Raw genomic sequence first — 21,956 nt, 5'->3', positions numbered from 1 at the left:
TGTAGCAGAAAGTAAGACATTTAGGTATAGACTGTGTAGTTGTTTGTTTATTTTTGTTTTATTTATTTTTGTTTTATTTGTTTTCCTTTCTTTCTTTTTTCGTTTTTCTTTCTTTCTTTCTTTCATAAGGCAATAATCTGTAATGATATTTATTGTGGATTATTGGTATCAGAAAGTTAGAAACTGTCCAGTTGAGTACGGAGCCTCCAAAACCGTCCACACGATGTCGCTGTAGACAAATAAAGCATTCTTAAGAAAAAAAATAAAAACAACAGTGTACAAAAACAACAGGTTTAATGTGTTGCTGTAGCTTATTTATCAGTCACACCAAATAAGTGGACTTTAATATGTCGTTTTTCACGGCCTGGTTGTTTTGTTCCGCTACTTCTTTGTATCTTCTAACCAAGTCGTAACTCGCAGAGGACATGGCATTGCCAAACCCCCTATCAGGATGGTAGGGAGGTGAACTGGATGAGACAAACGCCCTACCGTGACAGCGTATGGTTGCAATGCAATGCCTTCGATGTGCAGAGAAAAGTTGGCGGAGTTGCGTACGGTGTCAGCGCTAACATGGTCTAGATGTGGCTGAATGCAAAGTTACAGGGAAGAGAAGACACACTGGCACACTGGAATGTCTTGGGTAAAACGGTGGAAATAACACGGGACTTCAGTACGGAAACTATGGATCATTTATCAAAACAAAATCTATCAGTAACATTAGTCTGCTAATGTTACCTTTTTGAAGACTGATGAAAGTTGACAACTGCCCAGAAAACCAGCGGCATTCATGGTAAGACTAGAGCAATATTTTTTTTTTTTGGAGACAAAATGAATAAGCTCTATCTCTTGCATAATAAAAATGGTTCCTATGACTGAGAAACTGATGACCTCATATGGGATTCGCCCATTTGCATCACTTGAAAGCAGCAGGTTATAGCATTTGCTAAGAAAGTTGTTACTAAAAAAAAATGAATTGTCCTTTTTGTCTGTTTTTGACTAGTCCGAGGGATTTTGTTAAACCTATGAATTTAGCCATGGATGATCATGGATCCCCGGGTAATTCCCATCGACGACGCTCTGGTATGAGGTATGTGGGCTGTGAACTGTCATCTGGATTGCCAACTCTCATAATTATTTCTGTGTACTTTATTTGTCAATGAGATAAATATTCAGTATAACTTATAGGGCCTGTGTTGTGCAATAGGCTTTTTGTGTTGTTTTTTCACAGTGACACTGTAGCTTTGAAAATGAAATTGTTAAAAGGGCCTGGAAAGGCAACTGTATGTTTTTTTATGTTTTAATTGTGCATAAATGTAATTCCACCAAAACCAAGTTCTCCCACCTATAAAATGTGCTATTTGCTTGCAAAAGACAAACAATGACTGCAGAGAAACTGCTGTTTTGTGACTACAGTGTTTAAGCATAATGCCAGAGGGGTAAAACGCAGTGCATCTTCTTAACCAACTTTTAACTAACATTCCTCTCTCTCTCTCTCTGTAAGTCTCAGTAAGTGAAGTCACAGTTGTTGCAGACATTTCAACCTTTGAACTCTACTCATTTCCTGCTCTCAATGTTTTACTGAGAAATTGCCTTGACCATATGTAGAGGTCATGGGAAGTATTTTGAAGGCAAACCATTCTGCATCCTCTGTCTGTGCAGTGATGAGCTAGATGGTATGAGCCTGACTTTTCTCTTGTGGAAATCATGCATTCACTGTGCTCAAAACCCTGTGTGCATTGCTGGTGTAAACTGATATTCTATTAAGTGCTGATTTGTCATGTCCAATTGCAGTCAAAGATGATCACCTTAAAAGTGCTGTGAGTATATGACATGCTGGAATTTCCCATCAGTTTTGGTTCAGGGACTCGGAGATGATGTCAGCTGCCTGTATTCCAGTGGTTGGAATCATTAAAAAGGGGGAGTGAGTTTCCATAGCTTTTTAACAGAGTCACTACTCACTCCTCTGGCATTCAGAGGAGATCTGCCGAGTTTTTGTGATTTTAATTAGAGGTGAGATGGAGAATTTGAAGGTTTGATAGCAATCCATGCAAAGTTTCCAATCCTATGTTCCATGATAGCAATCCATGCAAAGTTTCCAGTCCTGTATTGCCCAGGTTTCCATTTGTAAAAATAGTATTCAGGCACATCATATACAATTTATTGAAAAAATATACTCTCCTGGTGTGACTCCTATTCATATTTCATAAGTATTGTGTAATTTGGGAGCAGAGCCACACTCCCTGGCAGTGAAGAGTAGCAGACAGCCTAAATCTTTCTGTGGTTTGACTATTATTTGGAAAAGCAAACCACTCTCTCCATAAGCTGTTGTGGTGTGGGGGAAAGCACATGTTCTCTGTCTTATTTGTGGCTTCTTATATTTGGAGCCAGTAAACCGCTGCTCCCGAAATACAGTCACTTTTCAAATGCAGTCATATGTGAAGATTTCATGTGACCCCCAATGCTATGCTACATTTGTTTTCCAACTACTGACCCTGCCAAAAAAACACTAGGGCGGCTGTTCTCCAAGCAGAGCAGTTGGTAGCACACATAGATGTATTACCCAAATGAAAACATAAGGTAGTCTTCCCCAAATTGCAAAAAGAAGGTTTCAATTCCTACTGTATGTATTTGCTGTGGTCATTGGAAAGCCGATCTCATGAAAAGAAACGTTTGTCTGTGCAGTAATCATTCTGTTTAGAATGACAACTGGTGCCTTTTGGAAAGCTTGACTATTTGGCACTATTTTCTTCACCATGATTGTGTATCGTCAAGTAGCGTTTCTATCCATGCTTAATCTAATGGTGTACTGCTTGGAGCTGGTCCTGATAATTGGACACACCTTAAACCATGATCTCACATGGCTGGCTTTCCTCAGGGCAGAATGTGGAATTGGTTAAGGTATTGTGAATCCCCACAGCTGTTTCCAGACATGCAGGCAGTCCAAGGGCACAGCTGCTCACATGAATCCAGTGATGAAAACTAAGGCTAGAGGAATGGGCCAAACTTACTACAGATACAGTAGATGTAAAGATGATAGCGCTTGAAGCAGCAGGCCATGTCGAGTTGAAACGCTGCCCTAGCAAAACGTTACAGTCACTTGTTATTTTTACAACAATTACGAAACATGTCAAAAGCAATACACAGGCTTTTAGGCTCTTATTAACACCAAAGAAAAGCGTGACACTAAATCACAGGGGCATACACTATATTATAGCATATAACAACATTCTCCCCTTGACATTTTCCACAGAGGCAACAAGACGCTGTTCATCCAGGAAAAGAATTCCCAATTGGATGGGGAGCCGGGTTATAGATCATAAACTATCATTTGGTCCACAGTATGCTCCCCTCCGAAAGCCTGCTCAGAATTTCTATACTCAAAAAGCCCAGATAAAGAGTGTCATTCAAAGATATACACCCACTTGATATATACAGAAGAATGAGAGTCAGCATCAAGGCCCGAGACAAGCTTGTACTGGGAGTGAGCTGGTGTGTCTATGAAAACAGGGACTTTTTATCTCATGGATGGTAGGCCTTCTGCCTCACAGGGCTAAAACAGACAAAATGGCTAACATCCAGGGAACAGGGAATAATGGCTTGTCTTTGTTACCACGTTGAAGCCAACGCAATGACCGTAAATACCAATGAATGCTTATTACTGGGCTGTTATGAAAATTATGGAAGACAGTTTGTGAATTATTATAGCTTAATTTTAGCTTAATTTATAAACTGCGCGTTATTGTGTATAGATATTCTATTGATGTTGTGTACAACCATTTGTAAACATATTTGAATAGATTTGCTGCATAAATCCTGCCTGGACACTGGCTAGAATGTAGATATGCAAACAACTTGGAAGTCTTGGCCCTCTCTTTGTTTCTGTTATACGCTCTTCCAGCACATAACAGTTGGATGCCTCCCACCCTCAGCCTTTGTAACATTCGGAATGACCTACATGAATTTGCTCTTTGTATGCTCTCAAGAGGAACTTTCGCTTATCTCTAATAGCATGCAAAAGTCTTATGTGAACAAGGAAGAAATTGCCTTGATTTGTTTGACCTCTATTATCAGTGTTTGCCTTGGTTAGATGAGATCTTTTTCAGAAATGTCCTGGCCAGTCATGGGTGGCCTTGCTTGATTAGAACAGATAGTTTCCAACTGGTCTGTTAAACAAGGCCACGACACGTTTTCTAAAATCTAACCAACTGTGATGACAAACCACAGCTCACAAGTGTTGAAGCCAACCGTAACCCAACACTAGGACAGCAAATCGGAGGTATGAAATATGAAATCAAAAATTACACACCTTGAAACGATTCTCTAGATGGCGCTAACTCCGTGCACGTGTTCATACCCGCTGTATCAACCCGGTTGTTTGTGCATACAGGATCTGCAGGGCTAATGCATGTGTTGAATTTGGCATAATATCAGACTGGTAATAAGTACCTAGGTAGCCTACAGCTTAACACTTCATGACCTTCAGTTGAAGTGCAGCGCTCTTTTCCAATTCTCTCAGCCTGTGCAATATCAAATACTTCTCTGTATTGTATTAGCAGTGAAATAAGACCCAGTAATGTGCCTGTGTAACATATGAGATCGCTTGTCTGCATACTCACTTTAGAAACCTCAGTTCTTCATGTGACCGGCAAAAGGGGAAAAGCATGCTGGTGTGTCTTTGAAAGATGCCTCACTGTGGACAATGCTGCATTGTTTCAGAAAGAAAGGACACAGTGTGATAGTTATAATTACGACTCAAGGGGAAACTTTCTCTCTTCCCAAGTCATTTTATGTAAATGTTGGTCTCAAAAAAAAGCACACACTTGGTCAAACACCCAGAAATCTCAGCGGTAATTACCTTCTCTTTGCTGTGCATGTTATTCCATAGGCAGCTGGGGACTATTGTGTGTATCTGATGGATATAAATACCGGCAAGCCCAAACAACCCATTCTAATTTCACCCTTTAAATGGATTTATGCACAAAGTTGGACTGAAACACACAGCTTGCTGTTCTCTTAATGTTTGGCATACAGTACAATATGTTTACCATGTGTTTGCTGTGAAAAATCACGGGTTCGTTCTTGGGCAATGCTCGGGGCGAGAATATTTAAGCTGCTGTGAGATAAGGTGAGGGGAACGTAGCAGACCCCGGTTCACAGGCTAGGATGACCTCTGCTGTTTGGGTTCATATACAGGGAACTGAGAGATCACCCAGTATGATCAGAAGTCTCGTTACCTAACTGACTGGCAGACTTACTGACCTGCTGGCTGTGCTGTGGTATTAGGTGCTGTACAATATATAGTGCAAGACAGTCAGTACCACAGGGAGCAATGAGTATCGGATCGTAACAGAGGGTTATTACATACTGTATAGGGAAGCTAATAATGCCACAAGGTTGGCAGTGTCCCTAGATCTTTATCAGAATTCTTAATAATGGTGTGAAATACGCCCTCAGAGTGTGTGTTGGGTTAGGCCCGTGCTGGAACATGTTGTGGGAAAAAAGCTTTTGTTTTGCCTAAAATAACGAAGGATACACATAGGAAGTGGGAAGTTCTCATAGGGTCCCTGTGCTCTTTTTCTTCCTAATCTCTTTCCATCCCACACAGCTCCTGGAGTAATGGCCTTTCCAGACCCTCTTTAAACAGCTTGTGTTTACTGTGAGTGACCTCTCACCAAATTACCAGCTGTGGCCTTGGCCCTGTGTTTTGTCTTTCCATAGGGATTACCCCCTCTGTGTGACTCTCCAACTCCACCCCTCTGGCCTGTTCCCACCCACTACCATCTCTATCCACCACTTACTTCCTTATCATCTGATGGGATTTGTCGGTGGTGGTGTAGAAAGAGGGGCGAATTCTTAAGTGAAAGTGTAGGACTACTGATTAACGATAAATATCAAGGCAGGTAATGGCCTCTTATTTCAGAATGGAAAGGCAACTTAATTGTTTCCTTTACTTATGAGGCAGGGGACAAAGTGCACTTTGCTAACACAAAGGCAAAGCTGTTATAGTACATCCAGCACTTACTTTTAAATCTATGGAGAATAACATTCGCATACTGTAGGGCAGGGGTTCAAGGAAATACCTAAGAAACTTTGTTGATGTAGTGGTCTCATTGTAAGATGTAATGTAGGAAATTTACATGCGTAGTAATACTGTTTGAAGTCAAGGTCACAGCTTCCTGCTTTTTGTTGTAAATAGTCGGGCCTCTTGCAAAGACTTTTCAACTGCCATCGTGTTTGCATGTCATTCCTCAACTTATCAGGAAATGTATTCCCATTTGAGCTTGAATGCTTTTTAATTTTCATCTATTGTAATGTGTTGACTAATTTAACAATGAAAACATTAGAAAGCTTGCCAAAGCAAACGCATTTCCTGGCTTAATTTGTAAAGTGACAAGTGCTGACAGACCCTTTTGACAGCTTTAATTATTTACAGTAACACCCATCTGTCTCTAATGAATGTGTCTATTGACTTTTGGATATTGTGTTAGTCACAGCTTTTCACATTTATTTTTGTAACTTAAACCATATTATCAGAAGTCACTATGTGTAATTAGTCAAGAATTTGAACTTCCTGGAGAGATTTATATCAGTGGTCCTATATGCAAATTCAATCAAGAGAGATTCTACATCGATAAAGAAAAATAATCATATCATCACAATCCAAATGTTAGGCTCATCAATATTCAGATGTAAGTAACTGCTTATTGTTTTAAAATATAGTAAGTTTTGTCAGATATGATCATCGTCATGTTCAACCAACAAGTTTTCTAACATGATTTCAGAATGAGTCAGCTCTCAGAGGTAAGGTGTGGCTGTGAAACTGGCAGAGTTTTTGATAATGAAAAACAAACACAGGAAAACCACCTGATTGAATTAGGGATTGGGGAGGATCCAGAGACTGTTTTAACCCTGTCAGAAGACAATCCTGGGGGTAGAAGGCCCTCTGGCTTTCCTGATTATTTTGTTCTCCTAATTACATCATTACTGGCATGTTCAGTATTCAGCCTGCAACTGAATTATCCTACTATGCATGATTCAAAATACATTATAGTAAACCAGCATTTTTACTCCACTGTACGTTCTGAGCTAATAAAGAAAGTATGTGCCCACATGCTGCAGTGCAGTTCAGTGCACTGTGGTTCCAGTAGCCCTGCCCACAGGTTCATGTCCGCACAGGGAGGCAAAGCTGATTACCTTTCTGCTTATTACTGATTGTGGGGGGAGTGCCTCTTTACTGACACGCTGTGCATAGCAGCTTTCTGAGACGCGGTGAGGGGCCAGTGACAGGGATTTAGGTACAGGAGACAGATTTCACGGCTGGGGCGTGGCATTAAGGTAGGCCCGCTGCTGCTTTACAGACAGAGCTGAGTCCGTCTGACCCATGGGAGATACACAGCAGCATGGGAACTATTTGAGCGGGGACAGCCTCAAGCAAAGAGGTAAGGGCATGGAATGAAATTTTGGCAATGTGAGAGGAAGAGCGGGTCTGTCTCGTAGGCACACCTGCTTTCCAACTTTCTGGTTCTTCCTCCTTGCTGTGTCTATAGTATCGTCTCTATGCAGCACAGCAATGCTGTCACTGGATTGGCTTCCTCTGTAAGTGTTGATGAGGACCCTTGTAAATATAGGTTAGGGGCTCCTTCCTGCTTGTGCCAAGCCTTAAATAACTGCTGATAATATATATAATAACTGTTGAATACAAGAGAATAAAACAGGGGTGTGAAATATTTTTTTGTTTAGCAAATTTTTGATTCAGACTGTTACCTACTGTGTCATTTGGCTTAAGGTGGTGGGTGCATTTGAGTAATTGTGCAGTGGCATGTTTGAGCCTGTACAGTTGACTAGCCAGGAAACTATTACAAAGAGGAGTGGTGCTGTGGTTGCTGGAGTGTATGCATTGTTGCCCTTGTTTCTTAAAATACTTGGGGTGTTGTCTGAAGGGGGGATTGAGCAGGAAAGGAAGGCCCCTTTGAAAACTTGTTTGCTTCTTTGTACATGAACCTAACCATTCCCCAAGGGGCCTACTGCTACACACCAGCTGCTAACATACCACAGCAGGCGTTCTTGCTAATCTTTAGCCTTCTCAGAAACTCTGAGCAAATGAAAGTCAAATTTCTACCAGTGGCTTGGCCTGGTTACTTCTCCTGGCTACTCCCACCTGTCCATTGTAATATTTCTTCCCGAGTCTTACTTAAGGGCTTTTTATTGATTGGGTGGAAGAATTACAAATGCCTGAAATGGTTCTGGTTAAAGTCTCGCCAGCTGGAATAATGTGGAATGGAATGTAAGGAATTTGGATATTCCTTTGTTCGGCTGTTTTGCTCATTTTTGTCAATATGATTATTTGTTAAATTTCTATTGCTCATAACAATAGACATACTGTATTTCCACCTAGCCTACCTATATGTACAGTATGAAGGACAAATAAGACTGTAATTTATGTATTAAGGGGAAACACTACATCAGCACATATACTCCAGGTACCTGCTACCTGCATTTACATGGACTCAAATGGACTGAAGGCCTAGATTCTAACAAATTGCAATTTTTATTGGTCAAACGGCAGGTTTGAATACCATGATGCATTGAGAATTCTAGAACCTCTCTCTCTCTCTCTCTCTCTCTCTCTCTCTCTCTCTCTGTCTCTCTCTCTCTCTCTCTGTCTTTTTCACACATAAACACAGAGGTATGCCAAATATTTTTACATGAGAAACTGCAGCTGGATGTTATGCTAAGCCTTTGATGTTCATTTGTCATTTTGAGACCTATTAGAAGAGGAAATTGTAAACCTGAGCTAGAACTTAAGTTTATAAAACTTTAGGTTATTCAGACATTTTGTATGAATATTTTTTAGTGATGTTTTTCCAGTTTGCAGTTGTCCTGCACATTCTTCTCAGGTGTGAAGCAGAACACCAGACATCTGCACATCTGTTATCGCCATTTCACCATTTCAGTAGCAGATTACAGATCAATTGTTGGCTGCAGTCAGGCCACACTAGATGGCATGCAAAGTTTCCCCAAGATATGCTGTTCAACACAAGACCATACAGTCTTTATCTGTCACAGTAGCTGCATCTGGGGTAAAGACTCCATTTGTCTGTGCAATTGAAGTTCACAGGATTATTTTATGATGAAACAGAACACATGGCACAATGACAACAGGCCTGTTATTTCCTGGTAGCCTATGATCATGTCTGTCAAGCATGTCCTGTGGTATTGAATGGGCTTGTTTGTGAGTGTCAGACCTCCCAGGGAAACCCGGTGAATGAGGCATCAGCTCAGTCAAGCTTCGACACGTCTCCCCTCATTCAGCAACACACCCTGAGCCTCTGAAAAAACATGGGCTTGGAAGGCAAAAACAAAACAGCCTGTGTCTCAGCGTCTGTCACCTGCGCTGAGGTGCCTTGATAAAACCACTGATGACACAGCTGCATAAACTAGGTTGACCCTGAACCTAAGGCATAGCTATTGTGCTTTTTGTTGTTTGTTTCATAATAATTTATTGATCCTTTCATTTTGGGCCAGAATAAAGGTTTCCGTAACAAGGTTTCATCTTCCCAACACGTCACATGATAATATTTCTTCATGATAACTGCATTAATATAAATAAACCTACTTGCTGTGGGAGAAAGTTAAGTGCAACAATGTAAAAGGGTTATAATCTCATTGCCAAATAAACAACCACAGCCATGAAATCTGGACTTTGTACCCAGTGGGGACCACAGTATGTATGTCTGTTTTAGCTAGGGCTGTCTATTGACAGATTTGCTGGGACTGAGGTATTCATGGTCATATCTGGTCGCTCCAGACCAACAGTGTGTGTGAGCTGTATATTATTGTTCCTCTAACACTTCCCTGCCTGCTCTGCACCCTGCTAAATTAGGCCTACCCTCGACATTTCAGCACATCCATGAGTCTAGCTTGGGACATGTTACTAAAAACACATATTGACAAAAAATGGTGTCCCAATTTAGATACATTTAGATGTGTTAAAAATGACACATCCTTTTTAAGAGTGTACTTTGGCTCCTGGCAGTGTTCATAATCTTTGAATGTATCATTTCAGCAACCATGACTGAGACAAGAATTGATGTGATAATGTGATTCTGCACCATATATTGTATGGTCACACACAGTATCACAAATGTATTGTGATTTGAGAGTGATGAGTGGCTCATAATGTCTATAAAGTAACTGTGTAATGTGTGTGTGTGTGTGTGTGTGTGTGTGTGTGTGTGTGTGTGTGTGTGTGTGTGTGCATCTGTGTGTGTGTTTTCATATCCATCATAGTGTTTAAGGTCAGCAACCCCCTAGAAAGACTAATAATCCTTTGCTAGACGTGGCTTAGTGGAGCCTATAAACCTTAGACATTGTTCAGATTCCTCTATGTGAGTAAGTGGTGCCCCCAGAAGAGACTTTGTGGGCTGTAATTCAGGGAGCTTGGTCTGCAGGGCAAAAACTGTTTCTTTATGCTGACTAAACAATTTGATGAATGTTTTTGAAATGATTTAGATTTATATATTCTTTCACCGAGCCATTGGATGATATTTCATGGCATTTGCAATACAATAATGTATATGTGTATTTTGTACTTTGTGTGGCCTTGGGTTTGCTTTGATTTCCTACATTAACAGCTGCAGTTTTTTGGTTCAAAGTGAACAGAAACACAACAAAACGTGCCACAGCTAATACATCTTTATAGTGATGATCCTATTCAAATCAAACCAAACAATGTTTTGTTTAGAGACCATAGCTTTCCATTGTTCACCACTTCCCAGGGAGCCTAATCTATTTAATATGATAATAGTGTAATTACCTTAAATTGTAGGCTGCTTCACAGATTTCCTATGTATGTCTGCCTAACAGATGGCCAGCTTTTGCAGCTGGGAAATCTGGGGCTGAATGAAATCAGAGTTATATACAAATTGTTGGTCCAAGATATTTTGTGTGGCATAATTGGTCTGTAATTCTCTGATTTGTGACTTCTGCTACTGCTCTCTCCCACGCTGTATTGACACAGCTACCAGGACTCTTAAGTCTAGACAAACACTCAAATGCATAACCAAAATGAAACTGACGTCGCCTTATTTGTCAGTCTCACATGTCCGTCCACTCGCAGCCCTTTCTTCAGGCCCAATGAGTAAATCTCTCCACTTGAGTGTCTTGTGACTTGTTTGCAAAGTGGACTTGAGCTCTTTCATGCAATAGCCTCACTGCTTACTTTAACTTGAGGAAGAAAGGATTCCTTTCATGCTGTCTGATGCAGTTTGATTTTCAATCAGATTGTTGTCGAAGATAGCAGAAACCTTTCTAATGACATTTTTAAAAATGCAAGTACATAAAAGTGCCAACAACAATGATACAGTCTGTGGCCCTTCCCAATGGTCTCCCAAGTGTTGCCTTCTTGTCTGATTGCCTCAAGGCAGTAGTCAGACTTTTGTCCTGCTACTGAAGCAACTGTGAGAATCATGTACACTTTCTTGTCCAACAACAGGGTGTCAACCAAAAGCAAAGCCCCATCTCCCCCAGCACTAAAGAACCTGGATTCCCCTGGCTTCTCCCAGAGGTACCCAGGATACCCCCATTTGACTATGGACCAGAAGGAGAACCTGGTTGAAAAAGATCTCTCTCTGGTTGTGGTTCTGCCTGGTGGAGTGGAAAAGATGACCACGGTCCATGGCAGGTGAGAACACTGAACCTAAATCAATATCTCATCTAATCTTTATGGGTGAAGCTAACTCAAGGTCAAGTGTTTTGACAAAAGACCGCACATAATCTACATATTATACGCATTATGTGTTTCTAAAGACTGAACACTTTGTTAACAGTTCAGACATTCAATGGAAGCACTGTATCACGAGACTTGTTCCGTATTATGTCATCTCACAAAGTTCGGTTCCAATTAGATTGAGTCAGATAGGTGGAGTAGCTGAATTTGTGGTTTTGGTTAACAGTATGTGTGCCATTTAAAGGAACAAAGTGGTTTGGTGTTCTTCATTCTCCACGCTTAGTAACATGAAATGATAGATTATTCATGCACCATTTACTGTCAAATTTCATGGTTTATCTTGTGAATACATGTAAATTGTTAGGATATTCAATGCGGACACATGTAAGTGGAAATCTCACAGTCGAAGTTTTCAACTGTGACTACACCACCTAATCAGATCAACATGTGTCAACATATCTCCACGTCAATGAAGTTTTTCAGTACAAGGTCTTTGTGTCCTTCTAAGAGTCTCACTCTCTCACACAGCTCAGACTTTCCATCAGCAGAGTTTACTTAAGATATCATTATCCCTTTCTCACAATGCACACAATTTACAAAAATTCCTTCATAGGTATCTTTTGCCCCTTGGCCTCTTGAGAAATGCCTCAGACCAATTCAATATAAAGGGATTAAGCATCAAATTCTTCACCTTCTTTTCTCCTTCTGATTTTGTTCAAAGGGCCCGCACAGCACAGTGAATGCATTATTATAAAGATTAGATTCATGGCATTATATTTCAACAGCTCTCTCAGTGTCAGGAATTTTTGAACTGGAGGCGAGCTTCATGTGGTTACTGTTGCTGCTGTACTGTAAAATTACTTTATGGTATATTATTAGCACGCATTCTGCACATGACTTCTTTTAAGCTGAACTTTTATTGCAAATTAATACACAGAAATCAGCTATCTTTTTAACTCAAAACAATCACATAATCATTGTTAAAACAAAGCACAGAATGAATGACTAGACACAACTGCTTCCTGGTCCTTTTTTTCCACTGTGTCATCAAGCATGTCAAATCATATTTTTCATCAGTCCCCTAATTGGTTTAACGAGGAAGTCCTATTTTGCATCGTGAGACTGGCCCTTAACCGGATTTCACCACCCTTCCTCCCTTTGATGGCCAACATTAATTTAGTTTTTGCTTTTTTCATGTCTGCTCTGCTGTGTCTTTCAGCAAACCCCTAATGGATCTGTTAGTGATGCTTTGTGCAAAGTATCACCTGAACCCATCCAGCCACACCTTAGAGCTGGTCACCGCCAATAGAAACCACATCAAGTTCAAGCCCAATGCTCTGATAGGAACTTTGGAGGCAGAGAAGATCCTAGTTAAACCTAAAGGAGTGGAGGATAAGAATAAGAAGACAGGCCCTCAGATGCCTGAGGTACTGTACACACTTGAGACATTTTCCTGTCAGATAAATTTTTGCTATCTTAAACTTTATATGTATTATAAGTACATCAAAGTGGCACTTTCTGTATTCTCCAGGCAACTGTTCGGATGGTGATAAACTATAAAAAGACTCAGAAAACAATACTACGAGTCAATCCTCGAGTTCCGCTGGCTGAACTCTTACCGGCCATCTGTGAGAAATGCGATTTTGACGTGGAGACGACAGTTCTGTTGAGAGATGTCCAATCCCTGGGCCCTTTGGATTTGTCCAGTTCTCTTAATGATTATGCGATAAGGGAGGTTTATGCAAGGGACACAAAAGGTAAGTACTGATCTATTAAAAGATCAAGTCTGCTGCATATTCTGGCGTGACATTTTGTGCTTTAGCATATTGACTATGCACTGTTCTTTTATAGCTCTTCAGCTTATTCATTGTGCGTTGTATTTGCTCAGCTCCAAATCTCACACTTGTTGACTCTGCAGACCAGCCTGCCTCTCCTGTGTGTCCAGCCTCACCGACTCATGCAGGTAGTTCAATCTGTGTGCTATATGAAATATATATCACCAGCACTATCAGAATTCTGACTAACGTCATCTCACAATGGTATTCCTTGCAGGTACAGTTACGCCGAGCAAAGATAAAAACCAGAAAGAGAAAGAAAACAAAGGCCTATTCAGCATGTTTAGAAAAAGCAAGAAAAAACCTGAACAGGTAGGTGTTTTTCAATAATGCAACAGTGTTTAATTTTTGCCTATCTTAAGATTTACTCTCTCATTATGTACAGATACTGCTGTATCGGCAAATCAGTTTTAGTGTACAGAGGGAGGGTTGTTTGCTTAGGTTTGCCATTGGTTGACGTGCACTGTGCTTTTTCGGGAAACAGGCCTCTTATCATGTTCTGATTGGATGTTTGTTTTTTAAAGGCAATGACAGCCAGTGCCCCAGCTTCTCCAGTCCTCGTGAGCAAGCCTCGACCCCTCAGCATGGCCTTGCCCAGCTCGAACTCTTCTCCGTTCATCTCCCCTACGATGCCCACCGATGTGCCAAAGAAGAGACGAGCACCCCAGCCCCCGATCCTTGTGTCCCAGAGCTGCCCTTCGGACCTCAGCACTCGCCAGAGACTCAACTCTGAACCTGAGGCCCAACTGGACAGCGACCAGGCGAGTGGACGGATTATTGACAAGACTTCTCTCCAAACATTTATCTGTATGAATGTTCATTTCGTGAATGATTTCTGTGTTTACGTGTGTTGATTATATTGCTCAGTTACATCTTGTTGTCATGTAGATGTCTGGTTTAAGTCGCGGCTCCTCAGCAGAGTCTTCGCTGAAGAGAACCAAACGCAAGGCTCCTCCACCCCCCAAATCCCCTAGTGTTGCTGTCCAAGACAAAGCTCCTCTAGACGGGAATTTGCAAGGTTTGTCTTTGTTTACATTTCTCCCTATGTTTATTAGTGTTTGATATTAGAGTTGTCATGATCACTCTGCATTCTGCTAGGCTGATTTCTGTCTTTATTTAGATTGTTTCACCGCTGGGAAGAAAATTAAATATTTCTTAATGTGTGATATTTAGACATGTACTTTGGTCTCAATGTCAACAACTGAACACCATAGCAAAGCAATGCCTTTGCAAACATTGCAGCTTAATTCTAGTCTTTTAATTTCATTTGACTCTTGTGCCACCTAGTGGTCATTATAAAACAGTAACCATTTGAAACTGTATGAAGGAATACAGAACATTTTTTAGGACTTTATGTTAGAGTGAACAGTTATGATCTTTTGGAAACTGCATGGTAGTCAGAGAATGGAACATGATTTCATTAAGTAGGCCCTCTGTTTAATCTTACAGACTCTGAATCATCAGTGGAAAGTGAATAAGAATCTGTACTGCACTGCTCCTGCTGCCATCTTCCTCTACCTGTCCTGTGCTGCCTCTCTCACTCCTTCAGTCCTCAAGCATTTCAACTCTTGTCTGTGATTGCCTGCTTCTCCACTTGCTCCTCCACCTGCTCTTCACCTTTTGTGTCTACATGTGCCTGACTTTCTTCAGGCAGACTTTCTTTTTTCTTTGTGTGTCTCCTCTTTCAGTAAACAGACTCATGTCATCTAGCTGGAAATACTTAAGCAATTTATGCTTATACAAATACTGTAAAATGTTTTAATTTTAAATTTTAAATTTGAGAAAAAAATACTGTTTCAATATAAGCTCAAACACTCAAAGGCTCAGTGTTAACACATTCCAAATTACTGTTTACCTAAATTCCTCAGTATTCCTCTAAATATCTACCTTTTATTATAGTTGTTGAATGTAGATTTCTTATTTGTGCGTTCAAGGTTATCTTATTTATTTATTATTTTTACATTTTGACCAGAAAGTTTGCAAATTTGTGCTCCTACTATGAATTTGAGTGTTATTCTGGCTGTTGCTCAACTGTTCAACTGTTTGTCTTAACTTGTTTTGTTAAATTCACTTTCATAGACTTTGCTGTGATTGTCTAAACACTTCTGGCACTCATTGTTTTGTCTCATGTGGCAAACCTCACCAATCCTGTACACTCAGAAGTGTAATACAAAAACTAAGTATCTACAAAATACTCTTAATAATCTTACGCTGATAATCAGACACTACCATTTTATTTTGGGATTACATTATTGAAGTTATAAACATAGGAGCTAGATTATCTAGAGCACTAGTGCACTTACAGCCTTAAATAATGTTTTTTTTAAATAATTTTTATATACATATATATATATATATTTTTTTTTTAACGAAGTGCATTCTAATCAGCATTCAATCAATCTAATCATTGCAAAAAACATAGTGTATCTCCCACAGATGACCCCTAAAGATGGCAGCTTTCTTGTGATCTATCCTCTTTATTTTTAAATCATTGGAACATGTTTTTACTTCATCTCTGTCTCTTATCATATGCCTCTGTCTTTCAGTTTCTTGCTTTCTTTACATGTTTGTACAGTGTTATTGCGTCATGCACAGTATCACACAGCTCCTCTGTTAGCTATTCTGTAAGAGGGTCCACCCATTAGCAGCATGTCTCCCAGATCTCGTTAATAAAAAGTGTCGCCATAGAAATTTGACTGCTCTCTGCATCTATACACCATCATCTCCCTCCGCTCCCATTGCTCCTGATTTTTCAGCTCACAGAGAAAGATCACTGGCTCTTGCTGTTCCCCCAACATCCCAATGCTGCTCAGCTGATATAGAGATCAGACAGAACAGGCAGAAGCTCCAGCTTTGTTTAAGTAGCCTTGAATATTCCTTCTGCTCTCTGCTCCTCTGTGTCACTCTCCCTTGAAGTGCCGAATGAAGAGCTACACAGGGGAGAATGAGATGTGAAAGATGACTTCATTAAGCGGAATTCAATCGCAAGAAGTATTTATTGGAAAAGATGGAAGTGTTTACCCATGAGTAGGGAAATTAATATTTAGGATGCTAACCAACAGCTTTCAATATCAAAGTTTCCTGCTAACAGGGGCGAGGGAGGGCTATAAAATAATACATTTGATTCTATTGAATGAATTAGATTAAATCTTAAAGGACTTTTTGAATGAAACAGAGTTAAACAGAGTGATGGTCCACTGATCACCTAGCAACATTTCACCTGTACTGCCTGTTTGAGTCAATGGACAATGCCTTCACTTCTTTTTGCTGTTGTTTTACAGAGGGTGCAGCTACTAACACACTGGAGGAGATTATGGAGCAAGAGGAGACAACTGCCTCCATAATCTCTGGAACTGTGAGTGACACCCAGGGAGAGGACAGCAGTCTCAACTTGTCAGCAGATGTCTCCTTGCACTCCCCGTCCCCAGACGCTGAGATGCTGAGCACGCCGTCCATCGAGGGCAGCGGGGAAGATCAGTCTGGTGATCTGTCCTCAGATGGCAAGTACGAACTCTCGTAAGACTTCCTACTGCTAAACCATGTTTTTTTCAATGGTATTTGCAATGCTTTGAATGCCCCTTGTTTGTCTGCATCCTATAGTCAAATGCAGAGTGCAGTGAATGATTCTGCAGAGCACAGTGATCCGAGGACAACTGCTGAGACGGACTCATCTCAACTGGAAGATACTGGTGGGTTTACACTTGGATTGTGTTCACATTGGTCATGTCTGTTCAAATATTGCAAACATGACTACAAATATATTTTTTGGACTTTGCCATAATGTGCTTTTTAAGTTTATGTGTGTTATTGTTCCTCAAAGTAAATCAAAACAAGTTTGTCTTAAGTCACAAATGCTTTTTGTCTACACAGATAGTGGTCCATGTCAAGTTGAAGATGTGAGTCAGCAGCCCACATGTGAAGAGTCCACAACTGAAAGTGTCAAAGGTGAAAGCAGTACTGTATGTAGCGCCCCTCGCTTACTGGCCCAGCCTGTAATGCAGGATGCAGAGGCACAGGCCTCTGTTCAGGCAAACACTGAAACCCCCTGGGAGGAGACTGACAGGTTGGAGAGCCTAATGGCCACCAGCACATCACGCCCCACTGGAGAGGATGCTCAAGTGCAAACTGATTTCACACTCCCTATGCCTTCACAACAACACGGGGACAAAGTTCCTTCCTCAGCTAAGCCACCTGGCTTTGGATCTGTCGGGGAGAAGAGAGATATGGCCACTTTCACGGAGGAGCTGAACCCCCCTGACCTCAAACCTGCCTTATCTCACACCTCAGAGACCTCATCATGCCAAGAATCAACACCGTGTGCCCCTGCTATAACAAAGGCAGCTTCTGTTTATGCCACAGACTCTGAGCCAAAGCCCAAGCCTTCCAACGAGCTGACAAGGGACTACATTCCCAAAGTGGGGATGACAACATACACTATCGTGCCTCAGAAATCTCTGGAGAAACTGAGATACTATGAAGTTGAGCTGACACTGGAGTCCCCCACTGCGGCTCTAGAAAAGGAAATAGATATTGTTTCTCTTCAGCTGGAGGAGAGCAGCACGGCACAGAAGGAACAGCCGGAGCCGGAGGTCTCAATGGAACAACCAGAGCTGCAGTCTACAACACCCAGGGACGACTCATTGAAGTCTAATAGCACTACTACTACCCAGAGCCCTGTTAACGAAAGTATACCGGAATCCATTCATTCCCCGTTGACACCAACAGGTTTACCTGCAGCAGATGACAAGATCTCATTACCATCTAATGGGGGATCCCAAGCAGGTTCACCAGCAGAGGTCAAGGAGATGAAAATTCCACCCGCAACTAAACCCAAGCCTGGTTCTTTCCGCTTGGCACAGCACAAAAGAACACCTGGGTATTATGTAACTTCAGCGGCAGTCAAGAGTGCCAGTGCCAGTCCTGGGGTTGGCCAGAGGGAGGCTCAAGGAAGTCTAGAGAGAGCAAAGCTGCCACCTCCTCCTCTTTCACCTCCTGTGCAGTGTCAAGAGGAGACAACAGGGGGCACTCACGTTAAGCCGAGCCCGAAAGAGGATGACAACAAGAATGTACCCCTCATGCGAGTGACTAGGCAAAGCAGTTTGCCATCTAAAGAGCCAGCTTTAGGGTTAAGCTTGGACAAACTGAGGAGCTTTGCAGCCCCTAGACCCTATTCTCCCGCCACCCCGTCCCGCTTTGCCCAGGCGGTGTCCTCTGCTGTCAAAAGGACCCAGTCCTTATCCCATGGGCCAAAGTCACCTGCCTCACCAGGGTCACCTCCCTTCTCTCCAGTTGCAGGTCACTTTTCAATCAAAGAGTCAAAAGGATTTTCTAAGTCCAAGGTGAGTTCTGTTGCACGTACATGTTATATAGCATAGCATTTTTATATTTAAATATCTAACACAAGATGGGAGCAGCAAAGGACTGGTCTCCACTCCACACTTCTTCTTTTTTTATTTATTTATTTATTTATTTACATTTTTACATTTATTCATAATAGTTCCTGTGAAACAGGGCTTTAAGATGAACTGTCTGCTATGCTCCCAAGTCCACTTGGGTCAGCACTGAGAATGACACAAATTATATTATTAATTATTATTAATTATTAATATTATTACACTGTTTTTTTGTTTTGTTTTGTTTTTTTGTTTTATTCTAATGCATTAGCCAATGTAACCTGTATTTATCCTGGTTAGTCCCTTTGCAAGTATCTCTTTTACAAAGGAGATCTGGTGTACCAGTATATCAGTTATTAATAATAATTCATAGACAATATCAGAAAAGAATGAAAGAGAAACAGAAGGGGAGAGATAGTGAGAGAGATGGGGGCTGAGAGAAAGAGGAGATAAGTGGCACAATCCTAAATAAACTTAAAAGTGTCGACAGTGTCCACTAGATTTATCTTTCATTGTCCAAACAACTATTTTAAATTCAGTAAGAATAACCACTTCCTTAACTTAATTCTTTCTGCAGGCTGTTCCACGCAGAAGGGACAGAGATCATGAAGGCTTTATTACAAATCTCTATCTGAGCTTTAGCGATCAGCAGAAATTACTCTTGGGACTTAAGACTATACTGTAATCCACATTTCCGTGTAAAGTAAATACAGAAGTAGCTTTTCCACTATGGCCTTTTGAATTATGGAATAACTGTGACTGCACCTAGAGATGGCCAACCAGCCCTGGAATGCAATGTACAATGATGACTGTAATCAATATCCAGCATGTGCAGACACTGAAGTTTTTGTTATAGGGACAAGTGTGAGGCTGACCATATGGCCTGAATTGTAACTTAGTGGAATAATGTGTGGATGCACATCCAAAGTATTTTTCACGATTGGTGCTGGTCAGAAAAAAAAAAAAAAATCGGTCAAAAAATAAATTAAAAAAAAGGATTGTCTACGCATGATGTAATGCAAACCCATGCTTTATTATTATATACTAAAGAGACGTTTCCCTTTACACAGGAGGTTTCAGGTCTAGCCTACATTTTGCATTATACTGTGCAGACAATCCGTCTCTTTTCTCTGCCAAAGAATTGTGTCTGCAGCTCATCCTTCCTCTTAAACACCTTGACCTGTGGCACTGTCTGCTTCCTGAGAGCCATACGCAGTCTAAGACGATGCTGCCCATGTGAGCTGTAGAAACACTGTAGCTTCATGGTGATAGAATCTATAGAGCCCTCTTGCCATGTTTACTCTTCAAGGACTCTGTTGGTACACAATGTTGTTCTGCAGGTGATTAAAATACCTATAAAATTGGTACGGCAGGGTGTTCTTTCTTTTTGCTGCTTTATGTTGACTGGCACACTCAGAACTCAGTCTTCAGTGATTGCATGTTTTGTGTCTCTTCTCTGCCATACACAGGAGAGTGACAACAGAGAGGTGGACGGAGACAAAGGCCCCACACTACAGGGAGGAGTGGTTGAACCAGCATCTCCTGGTGGGATTGTTCAAATGGAAGGAGAGAGCAATCCGCAGCAGTGCCTTAATCCTTCTGAAAATATATCATCTACTGTAAGCAAAATACTACATATTGATGTTGTATGATTGTTTGAAGATGTTGTGATGGTTCCTTGTGGAATGTAACAGCAACAGTCTGATATAGATAGTACTGTATAAATGCTTGGACAATACAAATGCACACTGAAAAAAGAAAAAAATTAACCTTATTGTATCTTTTTTCCTTCCAGGAAGAGCCTGTTCTGTCTTCTATGAGTTTGCCAGAGCCCATTAGCCCGTGACACACGAGTAGAAGCCGGCTTTTGTTTTACCTCTTTTGGTCGTCTCAGCAACAGTGTACATATGAAAAGAGGATGTGTTTTGATAATTATTAATTGCTGTAATTTGATTTTATTTTCTCACACCATATGTTATCAAGTAATGTTATTCTTGGCTGAACTGCATATTTTAATGCTTCTATTTTATTTTGTGTGATGACTGTCATGCATTTAATGCATCACTGGTGTGAATGGACAAGACATATTAAATAAGAACCATTCTATAAATTATTAGACTGAATTACTGAGTTGTAATATTATTGAGTTTATCCAGAAAATTCACTATCTAAATAATACTGGATATGTGGTACTTAACTTTCTTAGATTACTTCAAGTCTATATTTAAGTATTACACACTTGGTTTTGATGAAACTATGTGCAGACACACACTGACATGTACAGTAGGACAAGCAGTGTTGTTATGAATAAAGGTTTTATCATTAAAGTTGCCTCACAACCATTGCTCTCATTGCCTGCATTTTATACTTAGACCATACAGACTGTCTTTCGTGCATCAACTGCCGAAATCAGATCCTTTGGTGTTGTAGCCTGCTGAATATTGTACTCTCGGCAACAGGCACGTGCAGGGGGGGGGGGGCCTCTGGGTGCTTGGGCACCTGCCCCTTTTCCCTTAGTTGAACAAAATGCCCTTTCTGACTTTGACCATTGCTAGCTAGCTTGATGCTGCTGCTAACTTTCTTAGCCCAGTAGCTCAGATGCTCTCATTTGCTAACATTATTTTTTCATTACAAAATAGAAACAGGTGCGCTTCTTAAGGCTACTTTGTAGCTGGGTGCTGGACTTCAATGATCAGAGTTCAAGTTGAAAAAAAGCAGCACACCAATATTATAATGGAAAAGACATAACAAAAAGATATTTATTTTTTGGCCATGACTGCTAATGCATTTCGGTATTACACCTTCATCAGAGCATCCTTTTATTATCATTATTTTTTCATTATACATATTATATAGTAAGTGGCTGCAAGATGCCAAAGAGAAAGTAAAGCAGAAGGCAGCTAGAGGGACTCAAGACAACAGAGAGGCAGACTGGGGAGTCAGACAGTGGCAGGGCAAGCTAACTTAACTTCATATTCATCATGCAAGGGAAAAAAAAAA

At 40.8% G+C, this 21,956-nt stretch overlaps 1 protein-coding gene across 3 annotated transcripts; it reads left to right on the top strand.

Annotated features, from left to right (window-relative positions):
• Nucleotides 1-518: 518 nt before the first annotated feature.
• On the top strand, nucleotides 519-21,298 carry cobll1b (cordon-bleu WH2 repeat protein-like 1b). Of its 3 annotated transcripts, none has more exons than XM_078286126.1 (14): nucleotides 519-790; nucleotides 1,001-1,087; nucleotides 11,495-11,683; nucleotides 12,948-13,155; nucleotides 13,260-13,485; nucleotides 13,617-13,691; nucleotides 13,781-13,875; nucleotides 14,088-14,324; nucleotides 14,452-14,581; nucleotides 16,845-17,067; nucleotides 17,164-17,252; nucleotides 17,434-18,902; nucleotides 20,426-20,575; nucleotides 20,752-21,298. In XM_078286126.1, exons 1-14 carry the CDS (start codon nucleotides 750-752, stop codon nucleotides 20,800-20,802), a joined length of 3,270 nt encoding a protein of 1,089 aa, XP_078142252.1. In that variant the 5' UTR covers nucleotides 519-749; the 3' UTR covers nucleotides 20,803-21,298. The 3 variants fall into 3 exon arrangements, with proteins under 3 accessions (XP_078142252.1, XP_071762363.2, XP_078142253.1); XM_071906262.2 differs by having other exon boundaries at nucleotides 520-790; nucleotides 13,647-13,691; XM_078286127.1 differs by lacking the exons at nucleotides 519-790; nucleotides 1,001-1,087 and adding an exon at nucleotides 7,335-7,439.
• Nucleotides 21,299-21,956: the final 658 nt, after the last annotated feature.

Source organism: Centroberyx gerrardi, chromosome 10 (assembly GCF_048128805.1).
Source record: "Centroberyx gerrardi isolate f3 chromosome 10, fCenGer3.hap1.cur.20231027, whole genome shotgun sequence".
NCBI classification, from domain to species: domain Eukaryota; kingdom Metazoa; phylum Chordata; class Actinopteri; order Beryciformes; family Berycidae; genus Centroberyx; species Centroberyx gerrardi.
The sequence above is the reverse complement of the archived record's forward strand: the minus strand, read 5'-3'. Positions and strand labels throughout refer to the sequence as shown.

Coding starts and splice junctions, on each gene's coding strand:
- cobll1b (XM_078286126.1), top strand. CDS start 750: ATGAAAGTTGACAACTGCCCAGAAAACCAGCGGCATTCATG. Junction 11,684..12,947: donor ATGACCACGGTCCATGGCAG/GTGAGAACACTG, acceptor TGTGTCTTTCAG/CAAACCCCTAATGGATCTGT. Junction 13,692..13,780: donor AGCCTCACCGACTCATGCAG/GTAGTTCAATCT, acceptor TATTCCTTGCAG/GTACAGTTACGCCGAGCAAA.